This window comes from Stegastes partitus, unplaced genomic scaffold (genome assembly GCF_000690725.1).
Source record: "Stegastes partitus isolate 25-593 unplaced genomic scaffold, Stegastes_partitus-1.0.2 Scaffold7, whole genome shotgun sequence".
NCBI lineage: Eukaryota > Metazoa > Chordata > Actinopteri > Pomacentridae > Stegastes > Stegastes partitus.
In genome coordinates this window covers 1,757,312-1,781,577 of record NW_007577738.1, presented here as the reverse complement: position 1 = coordinate 1,781,577, position 24,266 = coordinate 1,757,312, and the positions used below count along the sequence as shown (strand labels likewise).

The 24,266-nt window shown below is 38.5% G+C and overlaps 2 protein-coding genes across 2 annotated transcripts in view; one reads left to right on the top strand and one right to left on the bottom strand.

Annotated features, from left to right (window-relative positions):
* The window catches only part of cerkl (CERK like autophagy regulator), a 47,065-nt gene extending 40,376 nt beyond the window's left edge, over positions 1-6,689 (top strand). The window contains exons 9-13 of the mRNA XM_008282589.1: positions 369-456; positions 580-688; positions 799-895; positions 4,199-4,395; positions 6,545-6,689. Of these exons, the coding sequence (XP_008280811.1) occupies positions 369-456; positions 580-688; positions 799-895; positions 4,199-4,395; positions 6,545-6,623 (570 nt within the window). The 3' untranslated portion in view covers positions 6,624-6,689. The remainder of the gene's footprint in view (positions 1-368; positions 457-579; positions 689-798; positions 896-4,198; positions 4,396-6,544) is intronic.
* A 968-nt stretch (positions 6,690-7,657) lies between these two features.
* itga4 (integrin alpha 4) overlaps positions 7,658-24,266 on the bottom strand; it is a 31,487-nt gene continuing 14,878 nt past the window's right edge. The window contains exons 12-28 of the mRNA XM_008282575.1: positions 24,122-24,212; positions 23,989-24,034; positions 23,548-23,702; positions 22,359-22,513; positions 22,081-22,233; positions 20,519-20,595; positions 19,488-19,629; positions 18,117-18,218; positions 17,928-18,004; positions 17,461-17,550; positions 17,188-17,275; positions 15,384-15,491; positions 14,877-15,002; positions 14,284-14,409; positions 12,761-12,859; positions 12,442-12,561; positions 7,658-10,777 (exon numbers count right to left, since the gene is read on the bottom strand). Coding sequence (XP_008280797.1) covers positions 10,676-10,777; positions 12,442-12,561; positions 12,761-12,859; positions 14,284-14,409; positions 14,877-15,002; positions 15,384-15,491; positions 17,188-17,275; positions 17,461-17,550; positions 17,928-18,004; positions 18,117-18,218; positions 19,488-19,629; positions 20,519-20,595; positions 22,081-22,233; positions 22,359-22,513; positions 23,548-23,702; positions 23,989-24,034; positions 24,122-24,212 — 1,857 coding nt within the window. The 3' untranslated portion in view covers positions 7,658-10,675. The remainder of the gene's footprint in view (positions 10,778-12,441; positions 12,562-12,760; positions 12,860-14,283; positions 14,410-14,876; positions 15,003-15,383; positions 15,492-17,187; positions 17,276-17,460; positions 17,551-17,927; positions 18,005-18,116; positions 18,219-19,487; positions 19,630-20,518; positions 20,596-22,080; positions 22,234-22,358; positions 22,514-23,547; positions 23,703-23,988; positions 24,035-24,121; positions 24,213-24,266) is intronic.

Here is a 24,266-nt window from a genome sequence, read left to right as displayed (position 1 = left end):
CTCAGCTTGACTGCTTAATTACAGACAGAAAAAATCTCTGGAAACAAAACACATTTAAATCTAATAAGTTAAATATAACTAATGCAGAAAGTACATTCATCTCATCATATATATATTGTTCAGACTTGTTTGAATGCATCTGTGATATTTGCAGCAAAGCAAACATGTCCAAAGTGCAGAATATAACTTCCTTTTACTTTTAAGCTCTGGCCTCCACAGCTCTTTACTTTTAGATTGATTTGTTATGTTCCACTGATGCATCTACATACTCAAAATCTCTTCTTTTTTAACATCACTGGTGCATCACTTAATAACTGATTTAATAAGTATTGGCAGAAGAACTGGTTAAATTACAGATATTACAGTAGTGTGTCAATGTTTTGATGTCATGTTTAAAAACTAAATCTGATCCCCTGTTTCTCAGAGACCAAGACCCAGACCTGGACCCAGAGCCAGGTGAGCCGCTATTTGTCTGTTTTCAGTTGTACTGATGTGAACAGAAGGTCAAAGCTCGTTCAGATTTCAGTCACTGTCAACCCGTCTGTCTGTGTTTTGTCTTTTTGTGATTGGTCAGTGCAGAAGGAGAGGAGTCCTGGACGACCAATCAGGGCCTATATCTGAGCATTAGCATCATGTCCATCCCCTGTCTGAGTCCACACGCACCTCAAGGACTGGCTCCAAACACCAGGTACAGTGTGGGTGGAATGAAATCGACCCTTCTGAGCAGTGAATGCACCACACTGCAGGCCAGTGCTGCTGCTAATGCTGACATCACTCCCCAATTCCTGTTTGTGACAGTGTGGCCAATGGCAGCGCGGCGCTGATCGCAGTCGGAAACACTTCCAGGTCAGAGTTCATCAAACACCTAAAGAGATACAGCAGCTCTAGTGGACAGGTGAGGGTAACTCTTTATTTTGAGGAAAAACTGAAACACTGCATACATTTTATGATGACAGCGCATTCGGTTTTGAAACCTTCCTTGAATCTTATTAGGCTGACCGTTCAGCATTTGCTTACTAAAAGCTGAAATAGCTACAGCTTGTCTGTATTTTGCTAGTTGAAACATGGCAACTTAATGCATAAGATCCTCCAAGTACTGAAGTTCCTGATTCAGAACTATGAAGTTTAAATTAGAATCAAAGTTGAACAGGGAGATTCTTGAAGCAGCTGTAATTTATATAAAGTGGTTACAGCTCTCACTGCTCCTCTAGTGTTGTTTGGGGCCTCAGCAGTTGGCAGTGAAAAATGCATGAAAATGCCTCACACACTACCTGCTCAGGACAAGACAGTAGACATAGATAACCTGCAACTTGGTGGTGAACACAGTGGACCATTTAGCAGCCAAAGAGTCCAGTTCGGTCACCTTTATTTATATAACACATTTAAAGCAACAGATGTTGATCATAAGTGCTTTGAATGTGAGATAGAGACAGGCATGTACTTCAGGAGATGGTAGAGACCAAAAACTGAGCTAAAAGAGAGCGAATATTGAAATTGTATTCACCAGGTAACCACAGACATGGCTCTAAATATTTGGGGTTTTACCTTTATTTGACAGGACAGTAGAGAGTGAGACAGGAAAGTAGGGAGAAGAATGGGGGAAGGACCTGCAGCAAATGGCCATGGGCTGGATTTGAACCCCTGGCCGCTGCATCGGGGACTATAGCACCAGTACATGGGTTGCCAGCTCAACCAGTTGAGCTATAGTGGCAGCCCGCATGGCTCTAAATAAATGATGATGTATACATATGCAACAGTTGGCCAACATGTTCATTGCATGTCAGTCTTGTGGTCACAAATGGCCAAAACTTACTTATTGCAAGATTAAACTGATGTTATGATCAGTTACTGAGCTTCAGACAAACAGTTTTTGGCTAAACAATGAAACCATCTGCACAAGCTTTTCATTTCAGCTGTTATTGAGTTGATGTTGATTTTGGCTCCAGCTGATTCAGTTTGTTGATGACGCTGATGTTTGTCATTTTAACCAGCAACCATTGTTGAAACTGAAATGCTGCTTCCTATATGTTTTCCACTGACGTGACATATTCATTATCATAAGAGTCTAATGAATCCAGGTTCTGCTGAATGGGAACTGGATCTAAACTGGAAATGCCCCCAATATGGGCTGTGTTCAGAGAAGTTCCATCAGCCGTCTCACGCTTGACCTCGCCATCTTAAGGCTCCAACTCTCACAGTTAAAAAAAACCAAACTGTTGGTGAGTAGATTAGCCTGGTTCAGCATGGCCTGGTGTGGCCTGAGAGACCGCACACTAACCCACTTACTAAATATACTGACTCTGTGGCGTTCACTGTCCTGAAGAGTAAATAGGCTGTTTACTGACTGACCCACATCCTGTCAGATGTCTCAGCGGCAAACCTGACGAAACAAGTGGACATGTAACTGTCCCAGTGCTGAAGCTCACCTGTTGGGTCTTACGGGCAAAGTGCGTGAAAATGGAATTTAAATCTGTGTGATCTGACATGAGAGCCACACAGGTCCAGTCTGCTTCCCTTTCCTTTAAGAGGTCAGACACATCTTTATTTATCGAGTCGGTCTCAAATTAGCTCAAAGTTTCCTATGAGTGATTCCCTGGTTGTCCCATCTGTCCACAGAGATAGGAAGACTCAGAGTTCTAAAAACACAGCTAAGGCCTTGTGTGAACCTCAATTAAACATGAAAACAGAACATTTTCATGCAGGAGGAGGATTTCATTTCCCATCATTTACACTGGAACTGACGGAAAGAACAATTAGAACAAGCAAAACCTGCCAGTGTTCATATGAGCGTCTGACTGATGCAGAAGTGAGGGAAGTATTTATATTATTTAAGTAAAAGTACCAGTAATACACTGTTAAAACACTGACAATCTTAAGTATGTATGATCAAGAAGCTATACTTGATGAGGTATATTATTAGGTTATTATTACTCACGCCCCAGCTTTATACGAGTATAAACAAAATACAGTTACGTATCTAAAAAGTTCTATAAAACTCCTGCAATTTACAGAAATACTTATCAGATATTATGGGTCGCCAATACTACACAGTAAAAATACTTAAAATCTGAACTATAAGTGTGTATTATCAAGAAGATGTACTTGAAGTGATTAAATGTACTCAATGCAGAGAAATAGTTGTTTAGAGTGTATAGTATATCTAATATTATAGTGTATCACTTGATTAATGTTAATTGTGCCCCAACTTTATTGTATCACTTAGAAATGTAATGCATCTAACCAGACTCTAACATGATGTAAAAAATCATACAAAATGATAAAAGTGGATAGAAGGATGTCGTATGTACAATAGAATGATATGTACAGATAACAGGAAGCAAAAGCATAAATATATGTACATAGATTAAGTATTTAGTTGGTTGAAACTGAGCTACAAAAATGTTTTCTTTACACGTTAATCTGCTGGATATTTTCTTGAACAATCCAATTATTGTTTGGTCTGTAAAATGGCGAAAAAAGTGACAAATGCATCCATCACAGTTACCCAGAGTGACACTTTTGTTTCCTTTATTCTATGAAAAGTATTCTTTTGCTGTAGTTTTAAAAGAAAAGCTGTAAATTGTCATATTTGAGAATCTGGAACCTGAAACAAATAATCCAAAGAGTGGGAGATTGCATTTTATAAACTTGTGAGAGTTACATTATTCTTTATTTCAACCTAATTTTAAAGTTAAAATATGTTTTGTATCTTCATCTGAATCTTAATTTGTAAAATAACTAGGATTTCAAGCTACCATAATGGAGTAAGAAACAATATTTCCCTCAGAAGTTCAGAGTGACAAGAAAGTACCTTAAATATGTATTTAAATACTGCACAGGAGTAAGTAAGTGTACTTTGTTACAGCGCCCTGCTGGACTCTTGTTGTAAGATGGACATGAAACCATCCTGTATAAACAGGTTTGTTTTTCATCATGAAGACAGACAGACAGAGAGACACAGAGATGGACACGCAGACCAGAGAACAGTGTGCTGGTCTCTGCTGCCCCCTGTTGGAGCTTCATGGTGTTGCAGCAGAGGACAGTAAACAGGAAGGAACCCAGTCTGTGCTGCACAACCACAAGCTGCTTAACGAGAATCTTAACGAGCCTTTCTGTCCTCTGCTCTGACACACACGCACACACACACGCACACACACATACACACACACACACTTACTATGTGACTGTCCTCCTGCAGTTCAGCTTCTCCTTCGTGGAGACACACTCTGTTTCTGCGGTGAGGATCCGGCCCCGCTTGCCGACCGGCTGGTCGGAGGAGGAGAGCGAGGAGGAGGGCGACCCCAGAACCACACCCATCATCCAGGCAGAGGGAACCGCCTTCCCCTGGAACATTGATGGAGAGCTGGTGGAGATCGCCAACGAAGTGGTCATCAGGTGGGACCCTCAGTGACATTATTACTGAAAAAAATATGTCCTGATAATTACAATAATCAGAAATGTTGTTACAATTACACTGAGTTACACAGAGCTGTAACTGTTGATGAACTGTTAAAAATTTAAATCAAAGGGACATCTCTGAAGGCATCAGTCCATGCAGAGAATTTCTAAGATAAGATAAGATATGCCTTTATTTATCTCGCAGTGGAGAAATTCACATTGTTGTCAGCAGCTTTTCACATAGAGATACACACACACTCGACAGAAGAAATGTACATATAAATATAAGTATAAGAAATAGTACAACAAGTATAAAAGTACACATAAAAGGAGAATAGTGCAAACAGAATATGAGAATGGGCTTCTGAATGGGGGTACATAGAAAAAGATATATATATATGCTGCACTATTAAAGAGAAAATCCACCAATTTTACACACAACATTTACTCATTCTATTAGTTTCTGCTGATCAAAGCAAAAACAGGCTATTCATTATTCTATACATCTCCTTGTTCTCCTCATTTGCGCCATAGCTAAAATAAGGTTGTTCTTTATCATTATAAGTTTCAAGCATCATGAAAGTGAAGATGTACCGTTTGACTATCAGACGATGCAGTTTTACTGTATTTTGTAGAGCCAGAGAAACTCTTGTAGTGGAACAGAGCAAATCAGGAGATTCACAATGTAGTTATTATCACTAAACTCTATTATAAAAGGTTACATCTGATTTGATAAAATGATCAACTTTGTTTGTATTGGTACTTACACCAAAATGTGTTTTTGTTTCAAATGCTGCTATCTGTATAAATAACTTCACAAATAACTGAACAAGATTTTCAACAAAATATTATCTGTAAAAACAAATTGCTAAATATGAAACATGATAAAATACTGGGCAGACTAAATTGATGTTTTCATATGTTTTTTCTTAACCTGGGCTTTTGCCTCAGCTGGCACGATGTCTTCAGTAGTGCTTTTGAACCTGAAGTTGCTTGGGTGCTGATGATACTTTTTGTCAATCAGGATCTCAGCAGCATTTTTTTTCTTCTCAACATCCATTGAACCCACAGGCATCTATCAAATACGCTTCATCGTCTTCACATCCTTCTCGTAAACAGCCTCAACAAAAAAAGGTTTATTAGCTTCCAAAACTTTAAAAAGATTCACTAATAAAAAGAAAAATATTCCACATTATCAATACAAGGCTTCATACTCACATCACATCCTTAAAGTCCAGTTGTGCAGGCAGGTGATTGGTTGCAACTTTATCATCAATTAACATGTATTAAGATTATATTTCAAGTAGAATCTATGTATGTTTACAGCAAAGCAAAAAATATAAAACTTTAGTTTGGAGTTCTTTGTTCTCTCGTTCAGATTTCAGAAGTTGATCTTTATCATCTTTAATGCTGTTGAGTAGAACATTTTACTGAAATTACGCTGCTTTTGCTCTGGTTTCATGCACATTTAGTCGTCCTCAGATGTATTCATACCCTCCCATTAAAGAAGGAAAAAAACTGCTGTCACTAAAATAAGTTGAAATTGACAAAAGTAATAATACATTTTTTTGAAAATTATGAAAATCATGACATTGCTTTTGAATTGTGGTTCAACAAAAATATATAAATATGTATATATAAAAGACATTTTTAACAATTATTACTTTTTTCAGTTTGTAGTTATTTGAGTGACTATTGCGAATTTTGCATTTTCTTTAATGGAAGGGTATGAATAAATCTGATAAAGCGCATGCAATGGTGTCAACACAGCCTCTATTTGGAAAAATAAGAGGCAGCACAAGGTTCTGTACTGGGACCTTTACCTTTATCCCTGTAAACAATATTGTCATACCAATAAACTCATTATCTGCATTTTTATGCTGATGATACAGTTTTGTACACATGTGGCTCCTCTGCCTGTAATGCTCTTTAATCATCTCTAAATAATCTTAAATTAAATACTGACATGGGAAAATGTGATTTACCTCTAGAACCAAACATTTCTATCTGTAGTGCTTAATGATACTGTAATTCTGGGGGTTTCTAGCAGCACAGGGGTCATTACAACATCAGGTCATACGCCTGTAACCATGGCTACCTGTCTCTGGGTCTTTAACATCCACCCAACTCTGTGCGTTGCGTTCAGGGTCCACCCAAGACTCATCACTCTGTATGGGGAAGAAGTAGATGAGGCCGAGTCGACCGTCTCCTGCAGCTGCATCTAAGGACAACGGAGGGTGATGCTGCTCTCCATGTTTAGTGGAACCAAGACATGTCACTATGGTAACACAGTGACTCAACAGTGCCCTCTCTAGGCCTTTACAGTTTTAGTGGCAACGTGAAGTAATGTAGTAGCGTAACTAAAAGTAGCAATAACAGATTTGCAGCTTCCTGTTTGACATGAAAGCTTTATATTATGGTTGCATTCCGGATCGCATAATTTGACTTTTTGCTTTAAGCACGTCATGCAGCTTCCCACACAAAGTAAATACTGTTTCATGCAGCGTGCATACCATTAAGACATGTTACTTTGTCATAGCATTGCGCCTTAAACTTTGACCAGCATAGTTTGTATCATGCAATGAGCTGCCATCAGTGGCTCAAGCTTGTTTATACACAAAACAGAGGATTGTGGTCAGAATAATTTGGAAAGGAATGGTGGCTTGCAGACTTGAAAATCCGACCAGCTGCAGTAGGACATCTGGGTGTGTTTGGCTGCTACACTTCTACATTTGACACACTGTGTATTGGGACGTACTAAATCTTGTTCTGGCATAATATGCAGTATAGAAGTATGGATACTGGAGCGCACCCAGATGTTTTAATCACTGCAGCTTTAACTATGAAACTAAATGTGTTGTATAATGTAGTCATAAAACTGCCTGATAAAGATTGTTTTATATTCAAAGAATGTTTACATTTGACTATGTTTTAATTACCACCTCTTCTCATGTCATTTGACCTGAATCTTAGGTTGTTTTTTTTTTTTAAATGTGTTTAATCTCATCCAGTTTCTGGCTCTGTGGCACTAAAATATTCATGTGTTTAGTCATAGCTTGTTTTACAGTTACTAATCCCTTGTTTGAATCCCATTTTGAGTTTTTCTGTGCAGACACTTTAGCTGCAAGCAGTAACAGTAGGATGAGTTTACTGTGTGTAAAGGCTGCAAACATTTTGTATTTTAATATGACAAAACTTTAAAAAAAAAATTTTAATACGGAGTAAGAGCTGTAATTACAATAAGGAAAAGTATGCGTTGTTGTTTAAATAGAAAATCTTTTATTTTAATAGAAAAGTGTTGACAAAAGCAGTGAGACTCCAGTGCAGAACAACTTTACATAAACAAGAGCAACAACAAAGTAATTTATTAAAATATTAAACCACATTTCTGTGTGATGTGCATTTGTACTAAATAAACAGAGGGGAGGGAAGCTGCTGTTTTAGCTGTCAGCATTCACAGAATACAGACACATAAAACAATGCTTTGAATACTCATTATCTTAAACATTTATTTTAAAATGCTGGTTTCAAGTAATCTTCCATCATCCAACCCTGTGACTCGACTCATTGCTGTTTTCTGTTGCATCTTTAACTTCACTTTCATGCTGGTAGTTTTGTCCAAAGTCGAGGAGCGGTATCTTGAAAAGTGCTCCATAAATTAAATGTGTTAAATTAAATGTAAAATCAATGCTGTTGTAGAACTTCCACAGGTGGAACATTTGTGTGGACATGCCATGATGCTAACAAAAAAAGATGAAAACAGCGCGATGTCACATGATAGTTGTTCCAAGGAGGATAGCAGAAGAGAACTGTGCATTTTTTTCATCTTTGCCACATGGCTTTCTTCTGGCCACCATTCTTTTTTATTTCCTGAACACTTGAACAGCTTCCTGTTTTCAACATCCCTGAACGAACTGTTTCCACACAGCAGACAACAGATCAGAGAAATAGTAAACAAGTGAAAGATGAGGCTGATGGGGGTTTGAGGCCCAGCTACACCACAGAGCATCACAGTTAAAATGTATCTTCCTATCGCTGTAATATGATGGAAGGCTGTTCCTGTTGCAAGCATTCAACAGCTGCAAGCACATTTTTATGACCTCTGGTAGGTGCACCTTTGCAGTTTCACCACAGACCTCCAACTTGAGCAGAGAACAAACATCCTGCGATGAGCCAGAGAAAGAGCCTGATGAAGGCGCATCAGGTCAGGAGTGCACCAAGAGCATGCCTGTTGTTTTCTGACATTCACAAGGTTGTACACCATGAATTTGTCCTCCAGGGCCGGTCTCTCAATGCAGAGTCCTGAGAAAGAAGTTCACCGAAACTGTGGTGCGATGACATTTGGATGTTCCAGTGTTGACACAGTGGAGGAGATTCAGCACACATCGCACATCACACATCCTTATAAAACGGGACTTCTAGGGACTGTTCTAAGTGTGGCAGGAGCACTGGGAGCAGTGCATCTCTGCTCGAGAAAACTACTTAGGAGAAGATTGCAGCCAAATTAATGCAAGTATGTTTTTTTCTTTTTGTGTACGCAGTCACAGAAGTCTTTCCCCGCACCTGGTATGCATTTTTAGAAACTGTGTGTTTTGGTGATTATTGTTCCCCCATCCTTTGGCACACGACCTTTAAGTCTATCGAGATCTGACATCATCTCCTAAACGCATCTCTTGGGACTCTGAATGAATAAGCACAGATCAAAATCAGGCAAATGCTTTTAAAGACAGCGAGAAGCCTGAAATGTGATTGTGTGTTTGGTGGAAAAACTTTACCATAACATACATTTTCATATCATTTGTTCTGTGGAGTGATGACTCCAACAGTGGCTCTAATGCTGTTCATGTTTGGTGTAAATATATGTGTTTCGAATCTAAATCAAGAAAACATTCGTTACAATTTAATTTCTTCCTTATTAGCCAAAAGACTAATTTTCCATTCTAAGTGCATTGTTGTGATTATTATTATTACTCCTATAATATCTTCCTGAGCCTGAACGTCAGACTTAAGTTTTTTTTTATATTTCTGCATCTTATTTACACCACAGCCCAATGTGCATCTCTGCAGAACTTTAACTATACATACCGACAACAGAGACTGCCGTGTTTGCACAGCAATAGCATATCCACAGGCTATGCATAGAATCAATGCAGGAATATAAATTAAACTTTACCCCACCTGTGTGCTCGTTCACTTCTTTCATTTACAACATTTATAGCTGTTTTCTTTTTCTCCGTCATGTCTGATCGGTCCCATTCTGACACCTTCACACTGCAAACATCTACATCACGTGCTGTAAATGAGATGTTCTTCTACAATTATTTTTTTTCTACACATCTGACAGTTGAAATGTTATATGTTGTGATTGGCCGCCATCAACATGCCAAAGATGCCCTAGATGGAAAATATAATTCCTGCATTTCCTCACATTGATGCATGTGAGGGAAGTAATTCACCCTCTGGGGTCCCTTAAAAGTCAGCACATATTATCGGTGAACTCGGTATAAAAAACAACAAAAAAACAACGCGTGTGCATTTACTTCTACAAATTGTGCAACTCCCCTGAAGTGATTTGAACTCAAAACAAACAAATCACACAGCCAAAACAGGCTACAATAGCGATGGCACTTGCCACATGTGCTGCCTTGATTCAAAATACATCCACAGAAGGCAGCAGTCGTGGCAGTTTACTCCCTGTACCAGGACATCCCAGCCGCCGCCACTTTCTTCTGTCTGCTCAACATCCAGTGTCGGCTGCTGGCATCGTGGTCAGCAGGGGAAGAAAATGTAGAGGACAATGTACACAGACAAAAGGAAGGTTTTTTTTCGGAGTCATGAGCCAATCAGAGGCAAGTTTTCCGTCCCCTGAGATCACCAGAAAGCTCTTAAAAAGCACCATCCATACTGGTGTCATCGGTGGTGCCACATCCCAGGAAGCTCCAAGGCCTTGTGATTGGTCCACGTTTGACTGCTTCAAGTTCACCTCCCCTTTTTTTGGAAAAAAAAAATCTCCATCCATCACTTATCAAGTCTCTTTTTTTTTGTGAAGGCACATCAGGCAAAGTATTTTAAAAGGTCACAGTCAGAATCAGGTGTGTTCAGGAGGCGTTTGCTGTCGTCCGTCACTCTCAGTCCTGTGGTGCTGCTGACGTTCACCTGCAATACGTGGCGCTCCAATCTGTCAGCACACACTGAATGTCTCATTAAAACTGTGGTCCAATTACAGTGTGAACGCTGCTGTAAGGTCAGAGGTCACGTCCAGAGGCGACGGTCAGGGTTAAGTAGTGCTCTCTCGTTTGTTCTGTTTAGGAACGTAGTCCCAGCTGTCTCTGTTGAACTCCTCCTGCTTCTTCTGTAAGTCTCTCTTAAAGAAACCAGCCTGACAGACACAAAGAACAACAGAGACATGAAACAAAAACAAGAGCTTGTGTTGCTGTTGTATTGTAGTAGTTTATCAGTAGATTATATTGTGATTTACTGTGGTTTAGCAGCACCACTATATTGTAACATACTGCTGCTTTTTACTGTATTATTTTACAGTATGGGGCAGTTTTTAAGTACTATTATATTGCAATATACAGACCAGTATATGCTATTATATTGCAAATTATCAATGCTGTATACAGTGATATCCTGCTATGAATACATTATGTTGTGATATATTGTGATTTAATCAATTTATTGCAGTATGTCAGTACCATAATACTGGGTTATATTTCAGTTTATCCCTACATTATATAGCAGTAGTAAAAGTACATTGCATGGATATTATAAGTAGCATTATATTATGATATACTGGAGTTTTTCTGTATCTTTATATTGCAGAACACTTTTCTTACCATATTATTGTGATAAATTTTACTTTATCTGTACAATTTATAGCACTACTTATTGGTAAATTACACTGCGATATACTTACGTTTATAAGTAGCACCATACTGTGGCAAATTGTGGTTTATCAACACTGTATGTTGTGATACACAATTATATCATGATATACTTCCGTTTAGGCGGTCATTATACTTTGATATACTGTACTTTAGTGTGTCTGTACCATGACATTGAAGAGTACTGCGGTTTTAGTATCATAACTGGTTGTGGTATATTTCAGTTGATCTGTATGTTGCATTGTGATGTACCGAAGTTTAAACGTAGCATTACATTGTGATATATTGGGTTTTATCAGTACTGTATATCATGATATCCTGCATGTTATCTGTACATAATGCTGTGCAATACTGCAGTTAAGCATTTCATTATATGGGATATCCTCCAGTTTGTCTTTACCTTTCTACTGCAGAATGCTGCAATTTCAGTGTTATAAAATCGTGATATATTTCAATTTATCAGTACTTCATATAGCACACATTATTTAGCAGTGCGTTACACTGTGATGCACATAATTTTAAAAGTGACATTATATTGTGACATAGTTTGATTTATCAATACTTTATCTTACACTATTAAATTGGGATATACTGCAGTTTGTCTGTACAATTATATTGCAGAATACTGTGGTTCCAGCACAATAATACTACAATGAAATTTAATTGATCTGTAGCATTATATTACAGAGTATTGCAGTTTTATTAGCATAACTAATTGTGATATATTTCAGTTAAACTGTACATTATATATTTATCAGTACATGACATTGCAATATGCTTAAGTTTATAAGTCACATTATGTTATGATATATTGTAGTTTGTCCATACTGTGCATCGTGATATCCTGCACATTTTCTGTTAATTATATTGTGATATTGTGGAGTTTAGGTGCTCATTATATTTCGACAGACTGCAGTTTATCTGTACCTTCATAATGCAGAACACTGAGGTTGTAGTTCCATAATATTGTTATATATTTCACTTTATCTTTACCATTACAGGGCAACATACTATATTTCTCATTAGAGCAAAAGAGAAAGCACTAAGTTAGATGTGATGGTTAACAAGCAAAGCAGATATGTTCAGTTTTGAAGTATAAATACAATTGTTCAGATGATACGTCAGTGTTTGTTCAGTTTAAGAAACAAATATTCACCTTCCACAAGCACCAGATCAGGGCAGCCAAGATCATCAGCCCCAGAACTAAACTGATGACGATGATGAAGATCTTCACTGGCATTGAGGGTTTCTGGGTAAAAACAGCTTCTACCACCACCTGGAAATGAGACACGTCAGACTTTAAAATTCAAAAACTAAAGCCTCTATAGTGCTTTGATGGTGTACACATATGAGCTCTTGGCTGCTAAAAATCAACAACAGAAGCATGAACTTGTTTGCAGGTTGAACCTTTGATGAGGCCCCGATGATCAGATCAGACACAAAACAAGCTGCTAATTGGCTGTGGGGTGTTTTACCTGTGCTATAGGTTGATCCTGGATGACGATGGTGTTCGAATCATTTCTGGGAGATGACATCATTGCCGTGCTCTCTAATAACATGATACCATGGCGACCCTGAGGCAGAGACACACAGATACATCAGGTTTTTGTCTGCTTCTCTAAATGTAAGGCAGCCTGGGTATAATTCAGTGATGCTGATGCAGTGTTTATGTCCACTACAGCTTTTTATGTTATTGTGGTGCTAATTTAACATGTCAGTCTGATGTCTAACCAAACATCCAGGTCACGTTGAAGTAAGAGCGACACTGTGAGAAGGCTTGTTCTAACTTCTTGAGAAGATACAGTCCACAAAAACATTTTTTTCCCTGCAGTGTGACTGAAACTAACGAGATTAGAATAGAATAGAATAGAATAGAATAGAATAGAATAGAAGTTTATTGATCCCTTTGGTGCAAACCTCAGGGAAATTGTTGAATAAACCTTCAACAATAATCTGACCAGCACGGTCAGTATATTTTAATTTTTTTCAACAAACAAGAGAGACAAACAACAAAATCTCATCATTCAGAGCTTGTGCATGTTCAGCTTTCAAAGACAATGGCAGACAATGATAAATCTGATGGGGAAATGTACGTATCATGTGGAAGGACGGAACACTAAATAGGAAACATTAGTTTACAACGATTGATGTCTAAATTACAAAAAGTCATAACTATAAATAATGAGGCAATGTAATATATTTATTCTTCCAAACAGGGCTTATGACTGCCTCCAGGGATCCTGTTTAATTTGTCTGTATGTAAAACAAAAGAGAAGGAAGTTTTATTCCCGGAGCTATTGAACACTCAGTATAAGACCAAATCAATTTAATTTTAGACATAATAACATAATATAGTGTTAAAACAAAGTTTATTAATACAAGTTCCGATACAGGTCAAAAAATGTGCTGTTTGGTATCTGTAGATTGATCATTCTTAGATTGCTTTATTTGTTAATTGATTATTGCTTTTGAGGGACAGCTAAATATTCTGAACTAAATTGAAACAATACGTGTTGCAGCTTTTTAAAGGTGATCTTTGAGAATTTCTTGTAAAAACAAACCACTAAAACACTCTAGCAAATGCCTTGAACCCTTGTTCATTAAACAATACAACACTGATTTTCTAAAGCATTTAAATCCGTAAATGTATCATCTTCCCTGCCTTTGTTTGCACACTGCCACCTGTTTGTCAGCGGAATAATGTGGTAACAGTGAAACGTGCATACTACAAGTCAAATAATCCACATCTGATGTTCATTTAATGGCAGTCCAATAAAAAAAATGCAAGAAAACAGACTGAAAAAGTAAAAATCCACTTTGCTTGCAGCTAAAAAGCCTGAATGAACCGTCAGCTGTAATGCAACCGGTTTGAACAACTTTATCTGTGTTTTTGTTCAGTCGCAACTCTACAAAATGTCACACTGCTGCTTGTTTTGATGCAATCTGAGTGGAAATAGTCATATGTCTGTGGATGATGAATGTGTGTGTGTATGTTTACCGGAGCTTGCAGCAGAACAGCAGGGTTCAGGCTGATCTCCAGTTTGATGGTAGCATCCCTCCCCACTTCCAGATTTCCGAGGCGACACACCAACCGCTCACACAGGTGGTCACCACGGCCACAAAACTGCACACACGCAGAACAAGACTAAAGTTCATACACTGGAGTTCAGTCGGAGCAGAGGTTTATCAGTGTGTGTCAGTCCACTATTTCTGTCCAGACTGAATATCTCAACAAGCCTTCACAGTCTCCAAATGATGAATCCGGACTTGTCTTATCCTCTGGTGCCACCATGAAGTTAGATTGTGTTTGAGTGAGATTCTGTACTTATCATTGCCCCCTATAGACGAATTATATGACTTTGGACTTCTTAATTAAACAAACTTCACACTATCTTTAACCACACATAAACATAATTTACACCTCGTAGTTGACTTCTCTTAAAGGACAGTCTTGCATCCTCTTTTTTTGACTCTGAGTTTATTCTGATGATTCAGCTGGAAGTAAAAAGTTTAGACACTCATTACATAATGCATTTCATAACATATTTTGTGTGTGTGTGTGTGTGTGTGTGTGTGTGTGTGTGTCTCTACCATTCTGCGTGTGGATGTGGGAGAAAAGAAGAAGACGAGCTGTTTGATGAAGGAAGCTTGAGGGACGTCACAGTCCTCGTTGACTGAAACTGTCGTGTCGCTGATCGAACAGACGCCCTGAGACGACTGCAGACAAACAGAATGAACACATGAATAAGATCTCTTTTTCTACCCCTGAAGTTTTTAACTTGCAGTGTACAAGTACTACTACTACCACTAAAATTACTACCACAACTACTTCTAATGCTACTTCAGCTACTTCCCATTGGATTTTGCTGACTGCTTGTCCAAAAGAAAGCTGACATTCAGCTACAAGAAACAAACAAAAAGAGGACTTCAGGTTTCATATATTTTTATATACTCCTAAATGTTTATATTCCCCTCCTTCACTGTCTTTGTTGCTACACTCTTTCCATCTTTGCGTGTAAAGCTGAATTGTATTCACATTAAACAAAAACATTTTATATGAAGAAGTAAAATCCAGCTGAAAACAGCTGTTCGACGTACCTGCCACTCGAGCACCTGCAGCAGTCGGTGTCTGTAAGGTGCGAGGATTTTCGGCAATGCAATGTCAATCACAGTGTCCACCGACCTGCTGGGTCCAGAGTTTAACACCTGCAGGCAGATAAACAACAGGTAAGTCAGGAAGAGTTTCTACATGAGACTTGTTTTCTTGTGACCTGAATCTGTTGACATTCTGAGCAGTAGGCACCGGAGGACGCAGGTTGAATAAGCTGGTAGCGGGTCCTGTTTGCAGTTTACCCATGAACTTTTGAAGAAAACTCAGGAAAGCTGTGAAGTTACTAAAAGCATAATTAGGCGTGACGCTACTTTAAAGATATATGTAATACGTCTGTGTGTTTAGATTAGACTGTGTTATACTGTGGTGATAACTGGGAAAAGTTAGTCACCAAACTACAATAAACAATTTCTTATAGGTTTCTGAACACCAACATGTAGGTATTGCTTTATCCTCATGCATTATTAGCCTCACATCTTTGCCTTCATGTTCTCTGAAAGTTCCCACTTCTTGCATTTCACCTTCATTAAATTAAACTACAATATACTTCTTGTTTTTGGCTTCCTCTCTACACACGTGCACTCTTAGCTTGCGACTGGTCTTGCTGCTCGTGAAGCCACTAGAAGCAAAAGATTAGTGAGGTTGCAGAAGCTCTCAGAGTGTGTGTGTGTGTGTGTGTGTGTGTGTGTGTGTGTGTGTGTGTGTGTGTGTGTGTGTGTGTGTGTGAATCTGTTTTTAAACGCTTGGATAAACACATCAGACAACCAAGATAGTGGAGACAGAGCACAGTTTTAGCTGGTAAGGAAAAATGCTGAGCCTGAAATCAAATTTCCCCTTTAATTGTCACATAAATTGCCAGCTAGACTGTTTGTGAGAATGTAGCCAATGTACAAGAGTTAAAGCTAGCTGGCAACATACTCACTAGCTATAAACAGCCACAGCAAAATTACGTTTTAGCTTGTCAATGTAGTAATTATTCACCAGATTATTTAGTGAACGACTGTCGCTGGCAAGCTAAGCACAAATACTAAAGGAGCATGCTCTTGATAGTTAGTCACAGTAGTTGTTGTTGTTCTGGGACATTTACACTGTGTTTTGTATAATTTTGCTGTCAACATTGTACATTATTTTAATCACTAAAATGTTATTAATGTTGACCAGCTTGCTAGTTATTATACACAATGAGCTATACAACAACAATTTCACACAACTGAATGAAAAGATTTCTGCAAACAACTTGTCCTTTGAGAGCACGTCCTAGTCTGGTAGGAGACAGTTACAGAAAACTGGATGGTGAAACACGTGTAAGAGACAAGATCCTCCACCTCTGGTTTCACTTCCCTCTAAAGATCAGCACGTTTTGACAACTTGCTTCATACAAACATTTTAACAGATTACATAAGAAAAAAAAGTTATGAATAACACAATAAATGAGCTAAACTACATTTAGCTGCTTCAGTTTTAGGGTCCTGAAATTGCGCTTGTTGGTTCACAGTCACGGTTTACTGAGATGATTAAATGGAACAGACTCAAATTGTTAGTAACACAGGTTCAGTCTGTTGGACTAAATTATACTCAAGCTGAATGAGAAAAGTTTCTTGTTACTTTCCTGCTTCCTTGACATTTAATGTTTTCAGTGTAACAAACTATAAACCTGTAGTTTCAAAAGTGCTCGATACAAACGTGAGAACTTCCTATTCGCTGCTGAGAGAAAACTGCCATCTGTTCACACTGATGCACTTGATGCATCCAGAATTCACTTTGCATTCAACTGAAGAAAACATGACCGACCTTGTACGTGTAGTTGAATCTTTCAGAGTAGCAGCTGGCTGGAATCAAATCTTCATCTCCAATCACGAATGAGGTGGGAGTCACAAAACTGCAGATGGAGAGACAGACATGAGTGCTGACTGACACTAACGATGCTATACACAGTGATTAGGTCATTTCTGACTAAATTCTAATGATTTTACAGGTTGGGGAATTAATTGCTACCTTGGGTTTTGAATTGTACACTATAAATATATATTATTACTATAAAAACAGCAGCCTATGCTGACTTACCCGTGGATGTTGACATTGATCCCATATTTGAGAGGAAGCACAAGCCTCATGGAGTTGTCATGGAGATACTCCTCCCTCTCATAGTTATCGCTGAAGAGAAAACAGATTCAATCTAATTAATTCTGTTTAAAAATGTTTCAAATCAATGTAACCTTGTTTCTCTTTTGTTAAGGTTCAAAAACAAGTCAATCTTATACTGATTTCATTTTAAAATCATTCAAATTGCACATCTCCTCTTAAGTCCTTTTTTTCTATTTCGGTGTCCATTTAGTTTCTTTTTCTGGCTTTATTTTAAAGTTAAATCACAACAGTAACGTTACATAATGGATGAAAACATTTATCACACTTAATAGTTTCAATTTTGGGACTGATTTTATACTTCATTATTTTAACTTTAGTTGAAATTGTTGCACATGTGAGTTTGGCAGCTGTTCTTGGCCTTTTATAAATGTGTGTGTGGTTCTTACCTGTAGGTGTTGACGTGAATGGAGATGTTACCAGCTGTGCTGCTCTGGTTAACGTCCAATAGAAAGCTGATATTCAGCTACAAGCAGCATACAAAAAGAGGATTTCAGGTTTCTTATATTTTTACATATTCCTAAATGTTTCTATATTTTTAAAATAACAGTGCGTGATCTGTTGATTGACTGGTTTACCTGGGAGTGGGCTGGAAGCCGGAGGCTGGTAACGCTGCAGTCGACACCCGCCGTTGTTGTGTTCACCTCCTGTATGACGTCACAGCTGACCATGTTTTCCTCCTGCATACAAAAAGACACACAGACTTGTTGTGGTTATTGTGTCCAGTGAGTTATTTGTGTTGCTGACGTTTTTTTGGTGGCGTTTTGGTCAGTCTATGTCAATTCAGGTAGAATTCAGATAATGTGTTACTGCACAAAGTTTACTTGTTTGTTATTTGTGACCCTAAGTTCTGTGAAATATTTTAGATTGATTTGGATGCAGAAGTTATACTTCTGAAGCTTTAAAATGGCTTCCCAGTTAAGACATTTTTTTTTGTGGGTGAAATTATAAAAATCCCCCAGCTCTGAAAACATTGTCAATTCAGCCAAAAAATTTTACAGAATCTAACTTTGAGTCCCAAAAAAACAAACTGAACAAAATCTGAGACGGTGAAGCGATATCTTTATCTGAATTGACACTGACTGATGCATTTACACTCTGAATCCAGCTTTTCTGTGCTGTATTCAGACTACTGTCACACAAATGAGGGACTCACATGATATAATGCAGCATGTAACAGCTGCAACAGCACAATTTTATCTTGTTTATTAGGACTTTCACTCCTCTACAACCGTAACCGTCAGAGCTCAATTAAATTATTTCCAGTGCAACAGTTCAACTGGCAGAACACTTTGATTGCTAAGAAGCCACAGAAGACATCATATATTTGTCACAGTTCTGGCTGTAAGGATGTGTCTACAAAACAAGACATGGTCACTTTCTATTTATTTGTCAGTGGATCAGTTTTAAAGGTCCCACAGGTGGTCCAACACTGGCAATATGTAATTATGTAAAGAAAAAAAAAAAGATTTTGTATAGTATGGCCCTTTAAATATCAACTGTTGGATAAAGGTTGCACATAAACTTAAAGTTACCAACTGTGTTATTGTGTGCTGCTGTTGGGTTGAAAACTACTTGCAGCATAAAATCAGATCAAGGTTGCTCATATCACGATAGAAAAGCAAACTATTAGGTGATTATTTTGTTATGCCAATGTTGCTTTGTGTGGTTGCACTGTAAACAGCCAGCAGCTCCTCTGTTCTATTTCCTTCCCTTTTTTCAATATAATGTTTTTCACTTTTTGTCGTTTGTTTAACAGTGAAAATTCTGAGGTCGCCAGCTGGAATCACATTGGGAACTCTGTTGTATTTCTGATAAAGCTGCTCAGGATGGCTGCAGTATTAAAACACGCTTGTTATTAATGCCACCAACTTCGGATTTCACCAAATCAACCAGGACTGACAGCTTAAGGAATCTTTAATAGAACCTGTCCAATCAACATGACTCACGTTCTGCAACACTTTGATGTAGTGGATGTTGTTGGGAAAACGCAGTGTCAGTTTTGGCAGGAAGGCGTCGTCTCCAGAGTTCAGCACTGAGGTTTTCAACATGATGGTCTGCCCAGAGCCCAGAGCAAAGTACCGCTGCTGACTGATGACAAACAAGACACACAACAGCATCACTGGTGTTGCAGTAAGAACCAACATCTTACATTACATCACTAACTAACTAGGAACAAAACACACTTCGTGTCTAAAGTGCAGCTCACTAGTTGCAGTCCTCAATGTAAAGATCAGTAGAGGTTGTCATCTCTTCTAGCACTGACAAATTCAGATTTTGTTGTATTTTTGTAGAATTTTTTGCAGAGCCAGAATTTTAAAATTGCATCCACCAGCACCTCTGACTAGTTAGCACACTATGTCACATTTACTCAAACTGGACACAAACAAATGCAAAAACGAACAAAATTTGCTGTTTTCTTAGGTGTAGTTTTTTACAAACAGGAAAGCTGCATCACTTATCTTCCAGTGTGCAAAGTTAAGCTCACTACATCCCAACTCCACCTCCATACCCAAAGACTGAAACCAGCATCTTACTTCATTTTCACCAGAAAAAGCAAATTAATATATTAACATTCACAGAAGATTTCTAAACGTTTGCATTCGTTTAAACTGCAGTGTACACTTGTGTTGTGATTTTGTCACATAACCAGCGGCAAAGACATTAACAACAACCAGCCGTTAGAGTCGAGATAAAAGCGAAGATGCTGACTAATGATGTCGTAAATAATTCATCCTGAATTAGCCAGCAGCTAATTAGCATCATGTGTTGTGAGGGAAACAACGTCTGTGTTATTTTTAGAGAGCAGAATGGATTATGTTGCACATAAACCACAACTGAAGAGAAGATGACCTGTGTGTGACTTATGTGCTCAGACTAAGTTAATAAAACACAATACTGCTGTTGTTTTCAGTCTTTTCCTTTGTGTTTCTGTCTTTATGATGCACACAAAGCCATGCTGTGTGTCGTGTATTCTTACTGTGGCAGCACTAGTTTCGTCGACAGCTGCATGTTGGTCGAACAGTTCACCAGATAGCAGGAGCGAGCGAACCAAGTCTGTAAGAGCAAAACAGTCAGAGGATTTATGGCACCAGTGATAATAAATGAACGGAGCGGTCACAATCTTTTCATCCATGACATCACAAACAGCTCCTGTGACCTCCAACCCCTGACCTCAGCGTTACAGACGATTAATAATAATGTCCTGATGACTAACTCCAGCTGTGAATTCCTACTTGTTAACTTTTCCTGCCCTGTTTTTATGAGTGGGGGGGACATTGGGTGGACACACAGGAGCAGGATGTTGGCTAATGTGCTGCAGATGAGGCATCGCAGCTGTAAACACATGAGGATTAGCAGGAAGGCATTATCAGCGGGTGTTGGGACACTGACATAAGACTAGCTGTTTTCATTTCTTACACTGAAGGAAACTGATGAATTAATTATCACATTATTTTCAAAAGGCATAGCCTAGTAGGCCCTTCTAGATAACCCTCTGAACCTAAAACCTCCTGATGGGGGTGAAAGTCATGTTATCTTTTTGAAAAATTGCCAAAATTACACCACTTACCCGAGCCAGAAACTGTAAAACCAGAGAGAATTATTTCAAGTATCGGTTTCATTCGGAAACGTGAACAAATCTAAGTTTAAGATCATGGTATTTCTCTAAAAGTTCTTTGTTCTGCATAAGTAATTTTTAAAAAATGGCAAAAATCTAATCGCTTGCTCTGACAGATTCTGTAAAAAACTAAAACTTCTGCACTCCTCAGTGCAACCAGGATGTGATGAGTGACTCAGCTACAACCAACAAACAATTGCCAAAAATTCAGGCAGTTTTCAGCTGAACTGCAGGCTGTGTTTTTACAGTTGAGTTGTTGGGAGACATGTTTGGAATTAAATTAAAAATGTAGGTAGCAAAATATCTCTGGTATGTGGAGCCACCTTTCTTTCCTAATATTGGTTTAAAAAAAAATAAAAAAAATCTAGAGGCATTTTGAAAAATGTTGTAACGGTTGCTTCCAGGCTTTCTCTCTCTTTTTTTTACTGTGTGTTTTTTTAAATTATTATTTATGACATTATACCTGCGTCATACAGGACAAAACACATTTTTGAATTCTGGCTACTTCTAGTCATGGTGGTGATGTTTCCACCATAGAGGTGCAGGACTTTATAATACAGTGAAAAATGAGCCCATGGTGAGTAAAAACTGCGACAAAAGCAAACAAAAAAAAACCACCCATGGACTGCTTGGGATTCAGAGGGTTAATACTAAAAATAAACTTGGAATAGGGAACGAGTTTGTGCAGAGAGGTAATATTCTGGACAGATATTACAGATTTTAGATCTTTGAATTAAAGTTAAACATCAAACAAACCAGTAACTTGTAACTCACCTCTGTATTTATTGTTGCTTCCAGTAAGAAAGCCTCCTATCTTGGTGCATATTCATTGTATTAACTGCTGGTTCTATACCTAAAGCTGCATTTACATTACAACAGAAAAAACGTATTATTGTGCACATGATGTGATAACCAGCTGGTACCTGGTTGGTGATGGTGTTGTGGTGTCCTGCGCTCTGCTGCAGAATCGGCTTTAACGCAGGGAAGGTTTTGGACGAAGCTCTGTGAGTGTTTGTGTCCTTGAGACTGTAGGAAACCTCAAACTGAACCGGAGTAAAAATGTCCCTCACATCTTTCTATAGGAGGAACAAACAGAGAAGGAATAAACTTTGTTAGCGTCACTTCAGCTAAGCCAATCAACATGTTATTACATCCATATTACACATGTACATTGTGTGTTTTTTGTACGTAGGTGTATTACCCTCTGGTAAGCCACGTGTGTTTTACACATGAGATGGCCTTGTCGTGCTCTCAGATGTCCCTTTGTGCTATTGGATGATCCGTTACCATGGAAATAGAAGCGATGAGGGAAGGTCGGTTTATGGAGGAGGTCAGCAGTCAAATTATATTGAAGATCTGAGGAGGATGGACGAGAAACAATCTTAAATATCAGTCAGTTGTTCACTCTTGTGTACAGTATTTGGAGCAGCTACTGCTCAGGTACAGCTTCACACCAGTCACTGGGCACTTCTGCAGGTCTGTAAAGCTTTTGATTTCACCAAATGTTGAAGCAGTACACAAGGAGATGCAGTAAGAGAGAGAATCTGCACTTAAAGACAGTTTTTTTAGTCTATGTGAAAGAGTAAGTAATGGATTAGACAGTATTTGTCGGCTCGGATGTGAGCTGCAAATATCTTACTACCTACAGCAAAAGAAATACACCAGTTTGTGAGGTTATAGATTGTAATAAAAAAAAGTCTATTTCACAAACAGCACATCCACTGTGTGGAAGTAATCAGAGTTTAGGGAAATGTTAGCAACTTTATCCTGCTCCTCACTGGATTTAGAAAGCATTCTCCAGCCAAACATATCAGTCCTCACTGGAAAAGCCTTTTCCCTCGTAGCATCAAATGGAAAAACAAGCCATGCTGGTTCTGTTATTGCAAAATTATAGTCGACCTTACATTTTTCCTTCTTATGTATCTATAGCATTCAGACCAACTAGCTTTAGGCTGTGATACAATAAAAATACTGTATTTTAAGTTCTTCTTCATGGATCATTTTGCAGGTGAATATACAAAGCTTTTGCCTGCATATATTAGCTTTAGCCTCAATATCTTATCAATGTATGCAGACACAAAGTGCATATATAAAACGATTTAGCAGAAAACAAAAGTCTGTCAGAGCTCGTGTTCTCAAACAACAGAGACTGTTATTTTAATCGACAGAGTCAATTGTCATCTCTAAAAAATGTATCCAAAGTTTATTGTGAATCTGCCACTGTTTTAATTGTAAACTGTTTGTGAGCTCTTTAATAACAGTAGGCTTAAAGACTGTAACTATACAGGAGGGCAGACAACATTAAACTTAAACATAAGCAGGGTTTAAAATCTTATAAATGAACAGACAAGAGCTTGAGTCTTAGATTGTCCGCAGCAGGGTCACAGTACCTATAGGTCCTCTGAACCGCCTGGACTTCACACTGAAGCAGATGGTCACATTAAGGCAGACAGTCGGGGTCTTGTGATCATGACAAAGCGCCACCCGCTGGTCAATCTGCTCGGGCAAAGTCAGAGACGCCTTCACCTGAATCACTGGACGGGTCCTGCAGTACAATAAGAGAAATGATTACAGCACACTGAGGGGGTTTCCCTACAGTCATATGATTCCCTGATGACAATTTATATTGAAAACAGATGGATTTAATCACTTACAATCGCAAAATCTAGAAATGTTATGTTCAGCTGATGTGGAAAACTTTTATCATATTGTGGGATGTCCTTCCTCTCCTGTGGTATAAATGCAGTTATGAAGCTTCCTTCCTCTACAGCTGTATGAACGGAGACAGAACTGGAACGACATTTCAACAGGAAGCTTCAGTGTAAGTTTACCTGAGAACCACAGCTGAGTCCGAGAGGAAGGCCCCGACCGCCACATCTGCAGAGACACACAGTTTAATCTGCTTTAGAACAGATCTAATGAGAACAGAAACGTACAATGTGGCAGACACTGAACATCATTTACCCTGGTAGCCGTTATCATCGATGTCAATGCCAGAGCTCAGCGACTGGCCGAACATCCTGAGGTCATGACCCAGAGTGGATCCCGTAATCCTCTGAAACACACACACACCATTCGTGATATTACAGAACTAGTGGTGGAATGTGAC